The sequence below is a fragment of the Pristiophorus japonicus genome, chromosome 6 (genome assembly GCF_044704955.1).
Source record: "Pristiophorus japonicus isolate sPriJap1 chromosome 6, sPriJap1.hap1, whole genome shotgun sequence".
Lineage (NCBI taxonomy): Eukaryota > Metazoa > Chordata > Chondrichthyes > Pristiophoridae > Pristiophorus > Pristiophorus japonicus.
This window is the reverse complement of record NC_091982.1, coordinates 125,130,864-125,153,259: the sequence shown is the minus strand read 5'-3', so window position 1 is coordinate 125,153,259 and position 22,396 is coordinate 125,130,864. Positions and strand designations below refer to the sequence as shown.

The 22,396-nt window shown below is 48.7% G+C and overlaps 1 protein-coding gene across 1 annotated transcript; it reads left to right on the top strand.

Moving 5' to 3' along the window:
- Positions 1-733: 733 nt before the first annotated feature.
- LOC139265238 (proteolipid protein DM alpha) lies at positions 734-17,481 on the top strand. The gene is made up of 6 exons (XM_070882167.1): positions 734-853; positions 1,997-2,153; positions 13,433-13,601; positions 15,036-15,109; positions 15,897-15,962; positions 16,921-17,481. The coding sequence occupies exons 1-6, from the start codon at positions 828-830 to the stop codon at positions 16,999-17,001; spliced, it is 573 nt and encodes a 190-aa protein (XP_070738268.1). The 5' UTR covers positions 734-827; the 3' UTR covers positions 17,002-17,481.
- Positions 17,482-22,396: the final 4,915 nt, after the last annotated feature.

Sequence of the window (22,396 nt, the reverse complement as noted above, 5' to 3'; positions counted from 1 at the left end):
TGTAAATAATGAAGGATCATGTGGCAAGGTCACATGACCGTTTCTGTGTAGAGCAATCTTGTGTGTAGTGTCTGCTCATGATGTCGTAAAGTTACATAACAGGCACCATGTTATTAGTGCACCTGAGGCCAGTGAGTGCTTACTCTGATAACTCTCCAGAACATTCGCCCCCCTCCTGTTTACTCTCTCAATCCCCCCTTGCTTCCATTTTCCCACTGGCACTGGTTCCTTTTCATGCCCCTCTCTCCCTTTGTGAGATTCAACAGCTGCTCAAACATGGACAGTACCACTGTCCTACCTCCCCCTCCCCCTCGCACCCTTTCCGACAGGGGGCACTGGACCGAGACCCCCAGATGATTGTTCGGTGCGGAGCGAGGATATTCTTCAAAATTTTGGGCAAAAGAAATGTCATCTCTGCCTCATTTTGGAAGCTTCACTGTTAAGTGGAGGGGTAAAGGACAAGGCTGGTTCCTGTATCACTGGGTATTTACATTGCCCATAGTGGGAGGGGTATGGGTTAGGGGACGGGTGGGTGGGAGGTGGGGGTAAGGTGTGTGTGTGTGGGGGGGAGGAGGGGTAAGATGGGGAGGGGTAAGGTGGGGGGGGGGTGAGGAGTAAGATGTGGGGGGCTCCTGTATGACCTCCCTCATTGTTCTTTCCCCACAGGTTGCTCCGCGTGCTGTGTGAGATGTCTCGGCGGCGTCCCCTACGCCTCTCTCATTGCGACTATCCTGTGTTTTGTGGGTGTGGCCCTGTTTTGTGGCTGTGGCCACGAGGCCCTGACTGGGACAGAGAAACTCATCGAGCTTTACTTCTCCAATGACTTCATGGACTACGCTCTCCTGGTCAATGCGTGAGTATCTCGGTGTCGTTCACTGCCGTCTCCTGCACCCCCCACCCTGCCGTCTGGGCTTCACCCCCTGCAGAAAATTGCAAAGGGCCATTGATAAAGATATTGTGACAGTTGGAGTTCAATGTGGGGAAGTGAGAGGTCGTCCACTTTGGACCCAAGAAAGATTGATCAGAGTATTGTGTAAATGGTGAGAAGCTGGGAAGTGTGGAGGGGCGTAGAGATTTCAGGGTGAGAGTCCAGAAATCACTGAAAGCTGGTGCACACACAGACAATAATTAAAAGGCTGATGGGATGTTGGCCCATATCTCGAGGGAGTGGGAACACAAAGAGGAGGCAGTGATGCTCCAGCTGTATAAAGCTTGGCTCAGACCCCATCTGGACACTGTGCTCAGTCCTGGGCCCCGCACCCCAGGGAGGGAATATCAGCCTCGGAGTGGGGGCAGGTTCACCAGGATGCTAGCGGGACTAACAGGGTTAAATTATGGGGACAGATTGCACAGACTGGGCATGTATTCCCTCGAGTACAGACGATCGAGAGGTGATTTGATCGAGGTGCTTAAAAGGATTTAGTAGAGTGGGTAGAGAGAGACACCATTTCCTCTGGCGGGAAAATTAAGAAAGAAGGCCCAAATCTTAAAATTCGAGCCAGGCCAGTCATAAGTGAACTCAGGAAGTCTGTTTTAACACCAGGGGTACTAGAAATGTGGAACGCTCTCCCCCAATGGACTATGAATGCTGAGGGACAATTGGAGCTTTCAAGACTGAGTTAGCTGGGTATTTGTTGGGTTAGGGGTATCAAAGAGTGTACAACAAACGCGTGTAGATGGATCTAATAGAATTGCGGAGGAGGCTCAAGGGGCTGAATGGCCTCCTCCTGTCCCCATGATCCCCTCTTGTTCTCTGCCCCTGTCTGTGTTTACTGTACCTGCCCTGGGAGTGTTTGATGGGACAGTGTAGAGGGAGCTTTGCTCCGTATCTAACCCGTGCTGTACCTGCATTACTGTTTAGGAGGAGAATTCTCTTTCAAACAGTGTTGGAATGCTTCGAGTTGTCTCAGTCATGTTGTGTGATTTGCCCTCTTGTGGAAAGTGTGTGAGCGACTGTTGAACTTGTGAATCCTTTGTATCTCTCTGCTGCTCCTAGAATCCAGGTGTTCCAGTATGTTATATATGGGACTGCGTCATTCTTCTTCCTGTACGGGGTGCTGCTCCTGGCCGAGGGGTTCTACACCACCAGCGCCGTGAAGGCCCTCTTCGGGGAATTCCGCACCACTATGTGTGGCAAATGTGTCAGTGGGACGGTAAGTGACCCATAGCCCGCACCGAGTGGAACTGTCCTCACCCTGAACTCTGACCTCTGCTCACAGCTCAACTGTCAACCCCGATAGGGTGTCAATGTAAATGTGTCATTGGAGGGAGGCCGATCCTGCCACATAAAGCAGTTGTTTACAAATTCCTCCTTGGCCTCGCCCCTCCCTATCTCTAATCTACTCCAATGCCCCCCCCCCGACATGTCTGCGCTCCTCTAATTCTGCTGCTCCCCCATTCTAATTCTGCCCCCCTGAGCATCCCTGATTTTAATCACTTCACCATCGGTGGCCGTGCCTTCTATTGCCTGGGCCCCAAGCTCTGGAACTCCCTCCCTAAACCTCTCCACCTCTCTAACTCTCTTTCCTCCTTTAAGACATTCCTTAAAACCTCCCTCTTTGACCAAGCTTTTGGTCACCTGCCCTAATTTCTCCTTATGCGGCTCGGTGTCAAATTTTTATTTCTTAAGACTCCTGTGAAACGCCTTGGGACGTCTCACAACATTAAAGGCACTATATAAATACAAGTTGTTGTTGGAATGTAGGCAGGTAATCCAGCGGTAAAAGTGCTGGCTTCAGTTACACAACAGTCTCCGTGGCCTGATGCTCCATTCTGTTTGCCGCCTCCCCAAAACGTGGCTGGATGAAGTGTCATGGTGTGGAAGTTGCCTGGTTCCACGCTTGTCATTTTGTTGGTTCCCCCCTCCTGTAGCTCTGGCTCTTGGTGGGACCCTGTTTGGTGGATATCGAACACTCTTGCTCAGGGTAGCCCAGAGAGCAGTTATTGGCAGGCGAGTAACTGGGAGCAGGGGCATCAAGGTGAAACATACAGCTGTTATTGCCTCATGATCACAGCTGTACCTTTCAACACCGTCACCGGATTGGACAGGGGCATACTGGCTGGTTTGTTTCTCTCCTTCCTCAGCTAGAGGTGTATAACATTGAGGGGCCTGGATAGAGTGGATCGGACGGATCTATTTCCCTTAGCAGAGGGTGTGACATCTTCTGTATGAACTCAGAAATACACAGGCTCTAAGATGGCTGATAACTTCAGGAACCTGTCAGATGACCCGTTCCCTCTTCGTTGTTGTAAACAGCAATGGCTGCGTTACCACAGTGATCCACAGTGTGGAGCTACAGACATTACACTTCTCCCTCCTTAATGAAGAAGTAATTATAACAAAAAAATCATCATGCATAACTTGTATGGTTATACATAACAAAGGATATGGACTTATTTTGCCATATTTATAAATCAAGATTATCCACTTGTTTTCTGTTTCGATGAGGATACCTTCACTCTCAAACAGAACCTTCCAAACATGGTGTCGAACTTGGACTCATTCTAGGCTGATCCTGAGAAAAGTTTTCCTCCAAGGGATGCCCTTGATTTACATTTGAACTCTCTACAGCTTCAGACTGTTTGTCTGCTTGACTCTGACTCGGACTTAAATTCTCACTTTCTCTCGGACTTGTTTCTAGTACATTTGATGTTGGATATGCTACTGGCACTTTACTTGTGATGAGTCAGAAATAATCGAATCATTTCAACTCCTTCCACATCTGTAGGTAAAATATGATCAATGTGAATAAACCTAACCTGTCCATGATCAAACATCTTGACCAAATATGTGCAAGGACCACATATCTTCCCCATCCTTCCTTTAACCATTTATGGTGATGGTTCTTCACGCTCCCCTCCTAATTTAATTTCACACTTTTCTCTCTTACTCTACCTTTATCATGATTCAACACGAAAAATCTCACTCCAATCCAGCTTCAGTGATTCCAACCAATTTCTTCCTTGTAAGGCAGGTTTGTCTCCTGCCACTACTATTAGAGGCAAGCTCTGAAATTGATCCTTGTATTTCACCGGTACGGTGATACGACCTACCACAGGAATGTTCTCTCCTGAGTAGCCTCGCAGCTCTATCTTGGATTTCTCCAATGGGAAATTACGCAATTTGTCGAGGTATAGCGACTCCGGTACTGCACTTACGGATGCACCAGTGTCGATTTCCATGGGTATCTTGGTTTCTACAACATCTATTTCGATTATGCTTTTCGAATCGCTGTTAGATACCCTTGTGATCCTGATGACGTGTATCTTTTCATGCTATGTAGTCTCTGGGGATTTCTACTTATAGCCTTAAAAGTTGGTTTATCCTTCAGTCGGCATGCCTTCGCAAGATGCCCAATTTTCCTGCAGAAGAAACACTCTGCCTTCATATATGGACAACTTTGAGCAATGTGTTGTCCCAGGCACTGATAGCATGACATCAATGTATTATTATCTTGGCCAGTTGCTGAGGCCTTGGGGCCCATCTGCCTTTGACTTTTAACCTGCAGGCGATTCACCTCGGTTGTCTGGTGACTGGTAATGGTACGAAATTCTCGGGAATATTGGTCGGCCATGTCCATTGACATAGCTGTCTGACAAGCTTAATCAAAAGTTAAGTTAGGAGTTCTCAATAACTTTCTTCTGATTGCATCATTTTTCATCCCACAAACAACATGGTCACGCAATGCTCGGTCCTATAAGTTTCCAAAATGACAGTGAATAGTTAGCTGCTTTAATGCTACAATGATACTTTCATCAATACATTGGTGTCTCATTCTAAAACGATAACTTTCAACAATTGCCAGGGGCTCAGAACTAAGTTAGAATCTGCTTACATGATGTGCCCTTTAGTTTGACAGGCACAAGCACTTTTTTTCAGGGTTTCATACACCTCGGGGCCCGCTTCATTCAGGAAATCAGCCCGTTTTCTTTCCAACACCACCCGGTTACGGTTTTCATCGGGGACTTCGACGATGCTATTTGCGGTGGAAAAACATTTCTAGCCGCTCGACTTACACTCCGAAACTTTCAGGGTCACGATAGAATTCCCCCAAGCGCCCTATTATTCCCATAGACGCAGCCATCTGAACTCTGGCAGTTCAGATACGTGTGCTTGTAATCTGCCTTGGATTTGTAGCTATTAATCAATACACAGAAGCTCTCAAAGTCTCTGTCGGTTGGCTGAATCATCCACCAACAAAAATGTCAGCAAGGTTATCATGAAATCCTATCCTTCATCGCCAATGTGATATCTTCTGTCCGACCTCAAACACACAGGCTCTAAGATGGCTGATAACTTCAGGAACCTTTCAGGTGATCTGTTCCCTCTTTATTGTTGTAAACAGCAATGGCTGCATTACCACAGTAGTCCACTGGGTGGAGCTATATATATATTAGAGGGGTCAATAACCAGGGGGCATAGATTTAAAATAATTGGGGGGAGGTTTAGAGGAGATTTGAGGGAAATTTCTTCACCCAGAGGGTGATGGAGGTCTGGAACTCACTGCCTGAAAGGGTGGTAGAGGCAGAAACCCTCACCACATTTTAAAAAGTACCTGGATGTGCACTTGAAGAGCTGTAACCCACAGGGCTACGGACTGAGAACTGGAAAGTGGGATTAGGCTGGGTAGCTCCTGGTTGGCCGGCACGGACACAATGGGCCGAAATGGCCTCCCTCTGTTATGTAAATTTCTGTGAGATGCCAATGGGAAGCTATTCAGCCCATCTTCGATGATCCATCCAGAATAAAAGAAACTTGGAGAAAGAAAGAACTTGCATTTCTATAGCGCCATTCACCACCATGGTGTTTATCAGTGATTTACAGCCAATTAAATTCTTTTGAAGTATAGTCACTGGAGCTCTGCAGAACTGCACATCCAGTCGTGAATGGTGATAGACCATGAAACAACTAATGGGAGGGGGAGGCTCCATGAATATCCCTATCCACAAGGATGGCAGAGCCCAGCACTTGAGTGCAAAAAACAAGGCTGAAGTATTTGCAACCATCTTCAGCCAGAAGTGCCGAGTGGATGATCCATATTGGCCTCCTCCTGAGGTCCCACCATCACAGAAACCAGTCTTCAGCCAATTCGATTCACTCCATGTGATATCAAGAAACAGCTGAGCGCACTGGATACAGCAAAGGCAACAGGCCCCGACAACATCCCAGCTATTGTGCTGAAGACTTCTGCTCCAGAACTAACAGTGCCTCTAGCCAAGCTGTTCCAGTACAGCTACAACACTGGCATCTACCTGACTATGTGGAAAATTGCCCAGGTATGTCCTGTCCACAAAACACAGGTCAAATCCAATCTGGTCAATTACCGCCCCATCAGTCTTCTCTCAATCATCGGCAAAGTGATGGAAGGTGTCGTCGACAGTGCTATCAAGCAGAACTTACTCACCAATAACTTGCTTACTGATGCCCAGTTCGGGTTCCGCCAGGATCACTCAGCTCTAGATCTCATTACAGCCTTGATCCCAGCATGGACAAAAGAGCTGAATTCCAGAGGTGAGGTGATAGTGACTGCCCTCGACATCAAGGTAGCATTTCACAGAGTGGGGCATCAAGGCGCCCGAGTATAACTAAAGTCAATGGGAATCAGGAGGAAAACTCTCCACTGGCTGGAGTCATACCTGGCACAAAGGAAGATCGGTGTGGCTATTGGAGATCAATCATTGCAGCCCCAGGACATCGCCACTGGAGTTCCTCAGGAAAGTGTCCTAGGCCCAACCATCTTCAGCTGCTTCATCAATGACCTGCCCTCCATCATAAGGTCAGAAGTGGGGATGTTCACTGATGATTGCAGTGTTCAGTTCCATTCGCAACTCCTCAGATAATGAAGCAGTCCATGCCCACATGCAGCGAGACCTGGTCAACATTCAGGCTTGGGCTGATAAGTGGCAAGTAACACTCACGCCACACAAGGGCCAGGCAATGACTATCTCCAACAAACGAGAATCTATCCACGACCCCTTGACATTCAACGGCATTACCATCGTCGAATCCACCACCATCACCATTCTGGGGGTCACCATTGACCAGAAACTTAACTGGACCAGCCACATAAATACTGTGGCAACAAGAGCGGGTCAGAGGTTGGGTATTCTGCAGCGAGTGTGACTCCTCCTGACTCCCCAAAGCCTTTCCACCATCTACAAGGTACAAGTCAGGAGTGTGATGGAATACTCTTCACTTGCCTGGATGAGTGCAGCTCTAACAACATTCAAGAAACTGGACACCATCCAGGATAAAGCAGCCCGCTTGGTCGGCATCCTATCCACCACCTTCAACATTCACTCCCTCCACCACCGGCGCACCGTGGCTGCAGTGTGTGCACCATCTACAAGATGCACTGCAGCAACTCACCAAGGCTTCTTCGGCAGCACCTCCCAAACCCGCGACCTCTACCACCTAGAAGGACAAGGGCAACAGGCGCATGGGAACACCATCACCTCCACGTTCCCCTCCCAGTCGCACACCATCCTGACTTGGAAATATATCGGCCATTCCTTCATCGTCACTGGGTCACAATCCTGGAACTCCCTCCCTAACAGCACTGTGGGAGCACCTTCACCACACGGACTGCCGCGGTTCAAGAAGGTGGCTCACCACCATCTTTTCGAGGGCAATTAGGGATGGGCAATAAATGCTGGCCTTGCCAGTGATGCCCACATCCCAGGAACGAATAAAAGAAAACTGTTGTAATTTTGGAAATGTGGCAGCCAATTTGCGCACTCATTTCCTGAGATAATGAGCAGGTAATCTGTTTTCGCGATGTTCGTTGAGGGATAAATATTGGCCAGGACTCCCCTGGTTTTCGTACTGCCGCGGAATCATCTTCGTCTCTCTTAGTTGAATGTCTCAACTGAAAAACGGCACCTCCGACAGTGCGGCGCTCCCTCAGCACTGCCCCCCCGACAGTGCGGCGCTCCCTCAGCACTGCCCCCCCGACAGTGCGGCGCTCCCTCAGCACTGCACTGGGAGTACTAACATTGTTTATGTGGTCAAGTTCCTGGAGTGGAACTTGAACCCACAACCTTCTGACGCAGAGGCGAAAGTGCTGCCCACTGAGCCACAGCTGACACTATAACGCATTTCTATAGCACCTTTCACGACCACCGGACGTTTCAAAGTGAGGTGAAGCCAATGAAGAACTTTTGGAGTGTAGTGACTGTTGTAATGTAGGAAATGCAGCAGCCAATTTCTGCACAGCAAGCTCCCACTCTGAGGATTTTGCCTCCAAACCTAGCATGGACCCCACTCTGGTCACTCTGTGAAGAATTCTTCCTGACATCTGCCTAACCTCCTCCAGCCTCTACACCCCTCCCTATCTCTGTAACCCCCTCCAGCCCTTACAACTCTCAGAACTCTCTGTTCCTCCAACTCTGGCCTCAGGTCCCTCCCTCACTTCCTTCGCCCCACTAATGGTGGCCGTGCCTTCAGTAATTCTCGTCCCTAAGTTCTGGAATTCCCTCCCTAAACCTGCCCCTTTTTAAACGGTCATTAAAATCTACCTCTGAGCAATCTTTTGTTACCTGTCTTAGTATCTCCTTTTGTGGCTTGGTGTCAATTTGTGAAGTACCTTGGAATGTTTTACTGCATTGAAGGTGCTATGTAAATGCAAGTTGTTGCAGTGAAGGTGTGCTCTGAGCAGGATACAGTTTTAGAATGGTGTCTTCCGACTTGCACTGATCCATTCAGCGTTGCATTTGATTGTTGCTGCTCAGTGACCCAACATCTTATGGGCTCACTCAACCATCAATACCCTCCCGTCCCTCCTCACTCGACCATCAATACCCTCCAGTCCCTCCTCACTCGACCATCAATACCCTCCAGTCCCTCCTCACTCGACCATCAATACCCTCCAGTCCCTCCTCACTCGACCATCAATACCCTCCAGTCCCTCCTCACTCGACCATCAATACCCTCCAGTCCCTCCTCACTCGACCATCAATACCCTCCAGTCCCTCCTCACTCGACCATCAATACCCTCCAGTCCCTCCTCACTCGACCAATTTTTACCACATCTAAAGACATTCATTGTTCCTCCCAATGTGCGGTCGCTTTCATTTGTCCATATCGAGATTCAGCCTTCCACTAACTTGCTCCATTTCAGATTTTACCCAACTCCCTGCCAGCTCACTGCCCCACTCTTCCCATGGGCACAGGTTTAGTATAGACCCCAGCACTTCCAGTCCCCAGCCGCATATATCAGTCACATGGTGCTGACCTTTTGCTGTTACCATAGGCACCAATTACAAAGATGCCACATAAGCCGTATTAAGTGCATCAACTATTTCAGGCAGTTCAAGCAGCTGTTGCACCTCGCTCTCTCTCGCTCTCTCTCGCTCTCTCTCTCTCGCTCGCTCTCTCTCGCTCTCTCTCGCTCTCTCTCGCTCGCTCTCGCTCTCTCTCGCTCGCTCTCTCTCGCTCTCTCTCGCTCTCTCTCGCTCTCTCTCGCTCTCTCTCGCTCTCTCTCTCGCGCTCTTGCTCTCTCTCCATTTTAAAATGAACACTTTTCTGTTCGCAGTGATGGGGCTGAGAGCGGAGAGCTGACCTGTTTAACTCGATTTTGTCCCCCCTGCCCTGTCACCGTCTGACCATCTCTTGAATGTCCCAGGGCTTGTCTAGATTGTGGAGTCAGGGTACACGAGGCACTGTGTAACGGTACTGGGGTGTGCAGAGAGTAAATGGGGAGACGGAGAATGAAGATTCCCTCTGTGCTTCGGTGCAGCTAAATCCCTTGTTCCACACCAGGCTGCCCACCCCCTCCCGGAGTTCGGCCATCAGGATGTACAAGCTACCCCGTGTCGTGGGCAGAACGCACTGATGCCAACATGCCCACTGTAAGTGGTGCCGACCTGGCCAGTTTGTATTGTACGTGTATACAGTTAGGAATGACTCGGGGTCCCAGCACCAAATACTGGGGTACTCCACTCCTCATTCGCTCCCCAGCCCTGACATCACTTCCTCACCAGTGCTCATTTCAGCCAATTCTGTGTCTGCACCCAGAGTTTGCCTTGACCTCCCACAACTGCTGGATTCAGCAAGCAGCCTTTCCTGAAGACCTTTATCAAAGGCCTTTTTGAAATCTAGCACCTCACATAACGGGCTGCAAATCGCGGCCTCTCCAGGTGTGTACGATGTGCACACTGACCCGAAGAGGCCTCGCAGATGCTGGTTCTCAGGGCGCGATGCACATGCTCCAAGAACCAGCATTTGCGATCTATCAAAATGTCTTTTGTGTGATCCCGGGAGAAGGACATTTGTGGGGCAGAGATAGGGCTATTTGCCCAACTCTTGCCCAGCGCATGTCCTTCAAACACTTATGCCTGGTAAAGGTAGGCATGTAGCCTACTTTTAACAGAGCAAGAGTTTTAAAACATAGAAAAATTAAATTGAATCACTAATGTTTATATTAAAAACCCTGTCTATTAAGGTAAGTTTATTTTTATCCATATTTAAAAAAATACTTTAAAAATAAATTTTTGTCTAAAACATTTGAATTAATTTTTAATGTGAGTTTTTTTTTTTAATTTATTGTGCTGTTTCTGTGTTTTGGGTGTATTCTCATTGATAGTAACGGGAGCTCGTACAAACGGACTCACCATTATTATCAATGAGAATACTCCATGTTGATTGGTGGTCCAGGCCCATGTGATCTCAGGTTGCATAACGTCCCTGGGATGTGTGAGCCCGTACGCTGGGCTGTGAATGGAGGCCTCGGACCACAAGTCTACATTCCTCCAGGGCACCAGGTACTTTCATAAATAACATTTCAGTTGGATGCGTCCGCCCGCAGGAAGCCACCGACCGCAAATTTTGCCCCCATGTGTGTTTTGCCACTGTCCACTTGGGATGTCACCGAGTCAACACCAGCCATCGCGGTTCACCCGAGGTTAATGCAGTGGCCCCGCTGAGATCTACCACCTTAGCGTGGACCCTGGGATCCAGTATGATGTGAGTAATTCGAGACATGACATGGTGTGTGTCGCGAGCTCGGGAGGAACAGGGGCTTTGGTCCCGTGGTTCCCCAGGCTCGCCCCCCCCTCCCCCGAGGTTTCCACACCGTGTCTGGGTCTGTGGCAGACTCATTGATAGAGTTTGATTGCCATGATTGGTCACCAACTCCATTGTTGTTGTTGTGTATCTGTAAAGCATGCACTCCCATTTTCCGCCACCAGGGAGCACATCCCCTGAAGTCCGAAGGGATCCGAGCATCCCTTGGGAGCACTGTATATAAGCCAGCCCCTAAGGCCTGTTCCTCACTCTGGAGTGTCTTAATAAAGACTGAGGTCACTGTTACTTTAACCTCCCTGTGTGCAGTCTCATCTGTGTTAGGAGCACAACAGTAGTATCATGTGACTACCAGGATGGTAGGAGGTGAATGAGATGGACCTTGGTCTTTTTATCTCCAGCAATTCCTATGTCCCTAAGTGTAATGTATCTGATGGAGCCTTTGTCCCATGTGTTGTGTGCTGTTGATAAAGCTTCTTTGATAAAGCTCCCTGTGCAGTATGAAGAGAAAACTGCAAAGTTGGACCTGAGCAGATTGTAAGTGGCTTCAGCCAAATGCTTTTAAAAATATCTTACAATACAGATTAATGCAATAGTTAGGAAGGACATTAGCTTGGATGATGTGGAATCTATATGGGTAGAGCTGCAGAACACCAAAGGGCAAAAAACATTAGTGGGAGTTGTGTACAGACCTCCAAACAGTCATAGTGATGTTGGGGAGGGCATCAGACAGGAAATTAGGGGTGCATGCAATAAAGGTGCAGCAGTTATCATGGGTGACTTTAATATGCATCTAGATTGGGCTCACCAAACTGGAAGCAATACGGTGGAAGAGGATTTCCTGGAGTGCATAAGGGATGGTTTTCTAGACCAATATGTCGAGGAACCAACTAGGGGTGAGGCCATCTTAGACTGGGTGTTGTGTAATGAGAGAGGATTAATTAGCAATCTCGTTGTGCGAGGCCCCTCGGGGAAGAGTGACCATAACATGGTGGAATTCTACATTAGGATGGAGAATGAAACAGTTAATTCAGAGACCATGGTCCAGAACTTAAAGAAGGGTAACTTTGAAGGTATGAGGCGTGAATTGGCTAGGATAGATTGGCGAATGATACTTAAGGGGTTGACTGTGGATGGGCAATGGCAGACATTTAGAGAACGCATGGATGAACTACAACAATTGTACATCCCTGTCTGGCGTAAAAATAAAAAAGGGAAGGTGGCTCAACCGTGGCTATCAAGGGAAATGAGGATAGTATTAAAGCCAAGGAAGTGGCATACAAATTGACCAGAAATAGCAGCGAACCCAGGGACTGGAAGAAATTTAGATATCAGCAGAGAAGAACAAAGGGTTTGATTAGGGCAGGGAAAATAGAGTATGAGAGGAAGCTTGCAGGGAACATTAAGACGGACTGCAAAAGCTTCTATAGGTATGTAAAGAGAAAAAGGTTAGTAAAGACAAACGTAGGTCCCCTGCAGTCAGAATCAGGGGAAGTCATAACGGGGAACAAAGAAATGGCAGACCAATTGAACAAGTACTTTGGTTCGGTATTCACTAATGAGGACACAAACAACCTTCTGGATATAAAAGGGGTCAGAGGGTTGAGTAAGAAGGAGGAACTGAGGGAAATCCTTATTAGTCGGGAAATTGTGTTGGGGAAATTGATGAGATTGAAGGCCGATAAATCCCCAGGGCCTGATGGACTGCATCCCAGAGTACTTGAGGAGGTGGCCTTGGAAATAGCGCATGCATTGACAGTCATTTTCCAACACTCCATAAACTCTGGATCAGTTCATATGGAGTGGAGAGTAGCTAATGTAATCCCACTTTTTCACCCAGCGAGTGGTGAACCTGTGGAATTCTCTACCACAGAAAGTTGTTGAGGTCAATTCACTAAATATATTCAAAAAGGAGTTAGATGTAGTCCTTACTACTAGGGGAATCAAGGGATATGGCGAGAAAGCAGGAATGGGGTACTGAAGTTGCATGTTCAGCCATGATCTCATTGACTGGTGGGGCAGGCCCGAAGGGCCGAATGGCCTACTCCTGCACCTATTTTCTATATTTCTATGTCTATGTTTCTATACTCCTGTGAAGCGCCTTGGGACGTTTCACTATGTTTAAGGCGCTATATAAATACAAGCTGTTGTTGTTTGACAGCGTCCTGTAGGGGTGAAGATGAATAGTTGACCTATTTAGTGGATTGTGACCCATTTTAGATCACAACGCTAGTTCAATGTCTATTTCCGTCCTGGTCCGCTGGGTTATTGAGGTTTCTCCAGCTCTGTTTCTTTCTCTCTTTCTCTCTCTCTCTCTCTCTCTCTCTCTCTCTCTCTCTCTCTCTCTCTCTCTCCCCTTCAACCCGGGATGAGCTTGGCTGCGTTTCCCACTCACATCTCCTCTTCTTGCAGTTCATCTTCCTGACCTACTCCCTGGGTGTGCTGTGGATGGGAGTCTTCGCCTGCTCTGCGTTGCCGGTCTACATTTACTACACCATGTGGTCCACGTGCCAAATGGTCAGATATGTGACGGAGAGTGGCACGGGCTTCGATGATATCTGTGTGGACGCCAGGCAGTACGGTATGGATTCGGGCCACTGTTATAAAAGTTAAATACATTCTTTGAAATATTCTGATTTTTCCACATGCACGTGGACATTGGTGGCCTCACAGTACACGGCACTTCCAGGGGCAGTGCCAAGATCAACAGTACGAGAGACCCCCAGCGTGAAAGGTCAAGGTGTCACAGTGCAGGACACCCTCAGGGTGAAAGGTCAAGGTGTCACAGTGCGAGACACCCTCAGGGTGAAAGGTCAAGGTGTCACAGTGCGAGACACCCTCAGGGTGAAAGGTCAAGGTCTCACAGTGCGAGACACCCTGAGGGTGAAGGTCTTTCATCCTATAATCCAGGATATCACTGAGGGGAAGAGCCAGGGACCAAGGTGTTGGACATCAGCAGGGTTAAACACAATAGACCAGATGACCAGATCAATATAGAAGTTGTGACCAGATGATGAACAACTTTGATTTTAAAAGCCTGATAACTGTAGGAGGAAAGTTTGAGGGAGGTGAGGGTTTGCATAACATGTGAAAGAATATGTTGGAGTAAGAGACAATATAGTGTCCTTTCATTGGGTAGCGCCATATGGAGTAAAAGAGTAAGGAAGCCTTGCAGTAATTATATCGAGTTTTGGTGGGACCACACCTGGAGTACTGTGTACAGTATCTGAAGAAGGATATACTTGCCTTCGAGTTGGTGCAATGAAGGTTCACTACAATGATTCGTGAGATGAGATGGCTGTCCTATGAGGAGAGATAGAGTAGATTGGGCCGATACTCTCTGGGGGTTAGAAGAATGAGAGGTGATCTCATTGAAACATCAAATGCTTAGAGGGTGTGATGGGGCAAATGCTGAGAGGCTGTTACCCTGGCTGGGGAGTCCAGAACTATGGCTGAGTCTCGGGATAAGGGGTCGGCCATTTAGGAGGGCTGTGGCTGGTCAGTCGTTGAGTATATTCAATGCTGAGATCGATTATTGGAATCGAGTGATATGGGGATAGGGCAGGCCAATGAAGTTAATGTAGTAGATCAGCCATGATCTTATTGAATGGCGGAGCAGACTTGGGGCTATATGACCTCCTGCTCCTATCTCTCATGTTCTTATGGGATCAATTGAAACTTTCCAGACTGAAATCGATAGATATTTGTTGAGTAAGGCCAACAAGGGATTAAGGAGCAGAAGCGAGTAAATGGATTTGAGGTAGACATTAGCAGTGATCTGATTGAATGGTGGAGCAGGCTCTGGGCTAAATGTCGTTGTGCTGTTCCGATGTTCATGTAACTGTCTGATTGGGAAGCCCCGCTGGGCTTCTGCTGGTGACCTGGTTTCTACAACAACCATCCATCAAAAGTGTGAAAGACATTCAACAACCAGCTTGTATCGACACATAAAATTGTTATTAAAGATATAGTGTTGTTGCTGACACTCACCCATTTCCTTGTCCTTCCGGTTTAGGAATCCTGCCGTGGAATGCCAGTCCAGGAAGGGTGTGCGGCCTGAATTTAGCAGCTATTTGTAACACCAAGGAGGTAGGTAGTGCTTCTAAACCCATCACTCCCCACCATCCTGCAGTCCTCACCCATTCACCCAGCCAGCTGGCTACACAGCCCTGGGGGCTAAACCCGTCCACTGCCTCACATTCAGCCTTGAGGTAGAGTCCACTTTGCAAAATGGCTCATGACTCAAAGGTAATGGGACTGTCCTGCTGCTGTGTATTCAACCTGTGCTGTACCTGCCCTGGGAGTGTTTGATGGGACAGTGTAGACAGAGCTTTACTCTGTATCTAACCCGTGCTGTACCTGCCCTGGGAGTGTTTGATGGAACAGTGTAGAGGGAGCTTTACTCTGTATCTAACCCCTTCCTCTACCTGCCCTGGGAGTGTTTGATGGGACAGTGCAGAGGGGGCTTTACTCTGTATCTAACCCCTTCCTCTACCTGCCCTGGGAGTGTTTGATGGGACAGTGTAGAGGGAGCTTTACTCTGTATCTAACCCCTTCCTCTACCTGCCCTGGGAGTGTTTGATGGGACAGTGCAGAGGGGGCTTTACTCTGTACCTTTCCTTTCAATACCACCTGACCCTATGCTACGCGATATCCTCAAGTTATCGATTCCCAGTGGGTAAAGGTGCTGGGAGATGAACAAAAGCTGCAGATCTCAAAGAAGCACTCCTCCCTGGGGCACACAGTGTACCAAGGCCTGAGTCCTGACTGGCGGGAAGGGGCAGGTTGGCATCGTTGCAGTGTGAGCCTTCTGTTTAGTTGGTGATGTGTTTAACGTTGTGTTCCTTTAACCTGTAATTCTGTGTTTTGGGAATAGTTCGAGCTGACCTACCATTTGTTCATTGCTACATTCGCGGGAGCAGCAGCCACAGTCATTGCTTTGGTAAGTAAACCAGAATGGGATTTATGGGGGGGCCGTGAGTGAGTGTGTGTGTGTGTGTGAAGGATGAATGTGAGGGAAGAAAGACTTGCATTTATAAAGCGCCTTTCACCACCACCGGACATCTCAAAGCACTTTACAGCCAATTAAGTACTTTTGGAGTGTAGTCACTGCTTTAATGTATGAAACGTGGCAGCCAAGTTGCATACAGCAAGCTCCCACACACAGCAATGTGATAATGACCAGATAATCTGTTTTTGTTATGTTGATTGAGGGATAAATATTGGCCCCAGGACACCGGAGATAACTCCCCTGCACCTCTTCGAAATAGTGCCATGGGATCTTTTACTTCTGCCTGAGAGAGCGGACGGGGCCTCGGTTTAACGTCTCATCTGAAAGACAGCCCCTCCGACAGTGCAGCGCTCCCTCAGTACTGCACTGGGAGTGTTGGCCTAGATTTATGTGCTCAAGTCTCTGGAGTGGGACTTGAACCCACAACCTTCTGACTCCGAGGCGAGTGTGCTGCCCACTGAGCCACAGCTGACATGCTTCCCTGCCCTGGGAGTGTTTGATGGGACAGTGTGTAAACCGCAGAGGGGCTTTCAGCTACCACATAAGGATAGAGCACAAATTACACCGGTAATACGCACGTGTGGCACATACATGTATACACACGCACGTGCACATATGTACATGCATGTAGACGCAGACACAGCTGCCTGGGCTCAGCTCAGCACCAACGCTGGATATCCTGTTCTGAGCTGGGAGAGGAAGCACGTCTGGTGAATGTGTCCAGTTACTGTGGTTTATCAGTCTTTGTATTCTTCACATTTGGTTTTCACAGACTAACGGTTTAATGTGTTTTTTCTTCACCTCTTTCTTCCCCCTGCTCCCCCCTCCCCCCTCCACCCTCCACCCTTCCCCACCCCCTCGTCACCTCTTTTCTCCCTCACGTTCACAGCTAACGTACATGATGTCCTCCACCTATAACTACGCTGTTCTGAAGTTTATGAGTCGGGATGACTGCTGCACCAAATTCTAAAGTGAAGCACAGACTGCGTCCACCCCTCTCTCTCTCTCTCTCTCTGTGTGTCTCTCTCCTCCGCCTCTCTTGCACAGCTTTACTCCGGGACACTTCGGACTGATCTGTGGTTCCTCACACCCTGCGAATCCTCAGTAACTACAGCTCCGCGCCACACGGGGAACCTGAGTCCCTCGGGTAACCTCCATGTAAACCGTAACCAACAGTCACGCAACGTAAAAGACATAACTATACCGCACGGGAACCTCTAACTGCTGGTTGTAGGATTAAATGAGCTTGTCTATTCTAACCCATTTTGGATGCGGAAACAAATGTCTGTAGAATCTTGGCCCTGAAATAGTTTTGTTTTTGAAGACCAGCTTCTGCAAGTAGTTTGGATTATGTTTGTCCATCGTGTGTGTACAGCATTCTGCCTGCTCAGCTTACACCTGCTGCACGTCACAAGGTCAAGAGTTGTGGAAATAAAAATGCTGGTGATTATGAGCTGATCGATGTGAGTTCCTGCTCCTGTCCTGGTAATGTTACATCCACAGTGCCGGCAGTCAATGGGCATCTCCTCTACTCAGCAGCTCTGGAGCTTGGGCACGTTCACCGGGAGGCGAGCGATGTGGGAGGAGATGTTGCAGTCTTGTCGAGAGAGGGTGAAGTCTGGTTTAATGGGACAGTGCAGAGGGAGCTTTACTCTGTATCTAATCCTCTGTACCTGCCCTGGGAATGTTTGATGGGTCAGTGCAGAGGGAGCTCTACTCTGTATCTAACCCCGTGCTGTACCTGCCCTGGGAGTCTTTGATCGGAGACTGTGGAGGAGCTTTACTCTGTATCAAACCCCCTGACCCTACCCTAGGAGTGTTTGATGGAACAGTGTAGAGGGAGCTTTACTCTGTATCTAACCTCGTGCTGTACCTGCCCTGGGAGTGTTTGATGGAACAGTTAGGCTGGTGTTGAGCCAAATTTCCCACCTCGGTCACTTCCCACATTGTGTCTGATCGCAAGTGATGGAGCCAGTTCCAGACTGTGCTCAGTGTTGGTCTGGGCTGCCTGTATTCATTAACTGGTGCAGGGCCTTGAGTGTGTATTAGCGAGGCATTGTAAGGCACTGCCTCAGTAGATCAATGGAAAATGCAATTGCTCAGGTTTCATTGTACATGTTGAACCTCCCTTATCCAGAATTCCCTTATCCGGAATTACCCCTTGCCTGGAACCATTTGCATGCACAGAACTCCGACATGAACAAATTGAAGTCTTTCCTCGGTGCCGACTCCCGCAATCGCTGGTCTGACCCGCGATTCACCTTTCCCCCCCCCCTCCCCGCCCCCCACATCTCTCTGCCGCACTCTCAGACCCCAACCAGCCCCGATATCCCCTTGCTCAGTACCTGTACCATCCAATTTAACGTGACCATCCTTCGTCTGGAAAAATCCCTTATCCGGAACAGGCCAGGTCCTGAGGGTTCAGATAAGGGCGGTCCAACCTGTACTAAATTTGCTGCGAGCAATGTTTGAGTGGGAATGGGATGGCTGTGGGTTATGGCTCTCTGTCCCAGTACTGTGTCTCTGTCCCGACTCGCTGTCTGGAAAGTGGTTTTTCAGTGAGTGAGGCTGGGCAGGCCATACCCAGTTTCTAGCAGGACTAAGTGCTCACCGGTGTCTCCAGGGCCTTGCTGTGCTGCCAGCGGTCCCCTTCGGTTTGGACCCTGTCGATGGGGCTGAGTGGGGGGAGATTCACTGTGTGCCTGGCCTGGCCTTAATTCAAAATGTTTGGAGTTTACCAAACCCTTCATCTCAGAGTACAGAAGGTCACCCGCAGAACTCAGTATCCCAAATTCATTGAGCATCCAGCAGTAACTCCAGCCCTGGAGCAGAGGCGAATGTGGACTTGAAGTCTAGTTATGTGTGTCTGCATGTGGGTGTCTCTGTCTCTGTGTGTGCGTGTGTGTGTGCACGCATATGTGTATGTGTGTGCGCATACATCTATCTCTGTGTGTGTCCTCCCTCCACCATCTCCTCACCTCTCTTTGTAGATGAACTTCTTGCTCTGCCTGTCGGCCAACTGGGCCTACACCAAGGAAGCTAACAAAACCAAGCACTGCGAGGGGCTACGGGCCACGGAGAACCTGGAGCTCCGTCAGCTGCGCACTCGGCGATGATGTGCTGCCAAGTTTGAATGTTCACCAAAGACTGTGTTTCACATTTACAACATGGCTCCTGTGGGGATTGTAACCTTCTGTTGGTCAGCATTGGCCTCCTGTACCTTACTGAGCAAGCAACATCTTCTCCGAATACCAGAGGTGTTCATAACAAGCCTTCTCCTAACTTCCAATGTGTAAACGTTACAATACCTGCACACCAGTCAAGGCCTCAAATGCCTGATGCTGATTAAAATATTGTACTTTTGGAGGAAAATAAAGAAGCACTTGCATTTATATAGCACCTTACAGGACTTCAGGACTCCCCATAGTGCTTGACAGCCAATGAAGTGCTTTTGTTGTAGTCTAGAGAAGTAATGTGGGAAACGCAGCAGCCAATTTGCGCACAGAAAGCTCCCACAAACAGTAATGTGGTAATGACCCGATCACCTGTTTTAGTGATGCTGGTTGAGAGATAAATATTGGCCCCTGCTCTTTTTCCAATAGTGCCCGGGGGTCTTTTGCATCCAGTTGAGAAGGCCAACAGTGACTTGGTTTCCCTGAAAGATGGCCCCTCAGAGTGCAACACTCCCTCGGTGCTGCACAGGAGGGTTAGCCTGGACTTTGTGCTCAAGCCTCTGTAGTGGAGCTTGAACAACAACTACCTGTATTCATATAGTGCCTTTAACGTAGTAAAATGTCCCAAGGAGTGTTATAAGACAAAACAAATAAATTTGACAGCGAGCCACAGAAGAAATTAGGGCAGGTGACCAAAAGCTTGGTCACAGAGGTAGGTTTTAAGGAGCATCTTAAAGGAGGGTAGAGAGGCGGAGAGGTTTCGGGAGGGAGTTCTAGAGTTTGGGGCCCAGGCAACAGAAGGCACGGCTACCGATGGTGGAGGGATTATAATCAGGGATGCTCAGGAGGGCAGAATTAGAGGAGCACAGATATCTTGGGGGGGTTGTGAGGCTGGAGGGGATTACAGAGATAGGGAGGGGTGAGGACATGGAGGGATTTGTAAACAAGGATGAGAATTTTGAAATGGAGGCGTTGTTTAACCGGAAGCCAATGTAGGTCAGCGCGCACATGGGGTGCTGGGTGAGTGGGACTGGGTGTGAGTTAGGACACGGGTCATCGAGCACAGGGATGATGGGTGAGCTGGACTTGGTGCGAGTTAGGACACGGGCTGCCGAGTTTTGGATGGCCTCAAGTTTACGTCAGGTAGAATGTGAGAGGCTGGCCAGGAGTGCGGGGAGTAGTCGAGTCTAGAGGTAACAGGCATGGATGGGGGTTTCAGCAGTGGATGAGCTGAGGTGGGGGCAGAGACGGGCGATGTTACCCACAACCTTCTGACCCAGGACTGAGAGTGCTACCCACTGAGCCACAGCTGACACTGAGCGATGGAACAGGGCACATGAGAGTTAGAAATGTGTCTGGGAGCACTGGAGGGAAGTAAAATCAGAGGAGACAGACGGCGAAAGTAAAAATGGAGCAGCCAAAAGGGGTGTAATTCAGATAGAAGCAGCAACGAGTGCTTTAAAGGGTACGAGCGCCGTTGGCCTCCGATTGGCGAGGAAGTTTTTGACTGTTCATTGTTCTAGGCACACTTCATTTCAAAAAATGCATCAGATGCAACGACAGATTATTCAAATGCAGTGTAAAAAGAGCAAGGCACAGAGTATTACTTGTGGGTGATGAAAGAAGATTGTACAAACAGGATTATACACATGGAAGAGCCTTTATTCAAACCGCCTGCGGGCTCAAGTCATGTCACAACTCGGCTCAGAGTTGGTCTAATCTGTTCGCTCGGGCTGAGTTGGGTTCGAACAGTGTTTGACAGTTCCTGCAAAAGGACAGGCCTAACTTTTGCCCTGGCAGGTTCCCATAGCAACATCTTTTCTCTGGAGTAAGTGAGCAGTTGGAGGAACGGATGTTCAAAGTTCAGCTGGGTGGCTGGGCACTGTAGGCTGGGGGTGCAGAGAGATTGTAGGTACGCAGTGAAAGCTCTTTTTCCTCCGGGCAAGATTTCCCCCGCACGGTCGACGGGACCCCCCGCTCTGTCTCTCCCCTTTCCCGTGTGTCTGCCCTTTCTCCCACCTCTACATTCAACACATCACCTCCCGAGTCCCAATCTTCCACATAGCCGACCTGACCTCATGAATGTTTCCAGCTCTTGCTGGTATCTGTGTCCCTACATGAGCTTGCCCTGCGCGATAGGACGCTGAAAAAAATGCATCAAACTGGGCGATGATTGCAGGACGTGTCACGCTGGGATTGAATGCAAGTCGAGTCTTGTAACAAACTCAATCCAAAAATGTAATGGTCGGGGAATTCACTCTTCACAAAAACCCACTCAGCAGGTTTTGACCATTCAAAGTAACAGGAGGGAGCTTGCCTGTCAAACAAGATAGCTCTCCGTCTCAACTCACGGTTGGGCAATGCTGACTGAGTGACCCCTCCCAATGAATGTGTTCAGAAATTAGCTCGATCAAAGTGGGAATCTCTTCACTCCACGCCCAACAGCAGTGAGCTCATTACTGTAAAAGATGTAACTGCACGTTCTCTGAGACAAGCCCAGGATTCTCAAATCCGTGACCATCTTTTCCCCAACTCATGGTTGAATCCCTCCAATCCAGTTTCCGCCTCGCCACTGTACAAAAACGGCTCTCATCAAAGTCACAAATGACATCCTTTGTGACTGTGACAAAGGAAAACTATCCCTCCTCGTCCTTCTGGACCTGTCTGCAGCCTTTGACACAGTTGACCACTCCATCTTCCTCCAGCACCTCTCCTCCATCGTCCAGCTGGGTGGGACTGCACTCGCCTGGTTCCATACTTATCTATCTAATCATAGCCAGAAAATCTCCTGCAATGGCTTCTCTTCCCACTCCTGCATCGTTATCTCTGGTGTTCCCCAAGGATCCGTCCTTGGTCCCCTCCTATTTCTCATCTACATGCTGCCCCTCGGTGACATCATCCAAAAACACAGCCTCAGTTTCCACATTTTCGCTGATGACACCGAGCTCTACCTCACCACCACTTCTCCACCCCTGCTTGGTATCTAAATTTTCAGACTGCTGTCCGACATCCAGTTTTGGATGAGCAGAAATGTTCTCTAATTTAATATTGAGAAGATTGAAGCCATTGTTTTCAGTTCCTGCCACAAACTCCGTTCCCCAGCCACTGACTTCACCCCTCTCCCCAACTTCTGTCTGAGGTTGAACCACACTGTTCGCAACCTTGATGTCATATTTGACCCTGAAATGAGCT

Bases quoted from the DNA above. Each gene is read 5' to 3' on its own strand.
- LOC139265238 (XM_070882167.1), top strand. From the start codon at position 828: ATGGACTACGCTCTCCTGGTCAATGC. The intron at 854-1,996 runs GTGAGTATCTCG...TGCTGCTCCTAG, and splicing joins TACGCTCTCCTGGTCAATGC to AATCCAGGTGTTCCAGTATG. The intron at 13,602-15,035 runs GTATGGATTCGG...CTTCCGGTTTAG, and splicing joins TGTGGACGCCAGGCAGTACG to GAATCCTGCCGTGGAATGCC.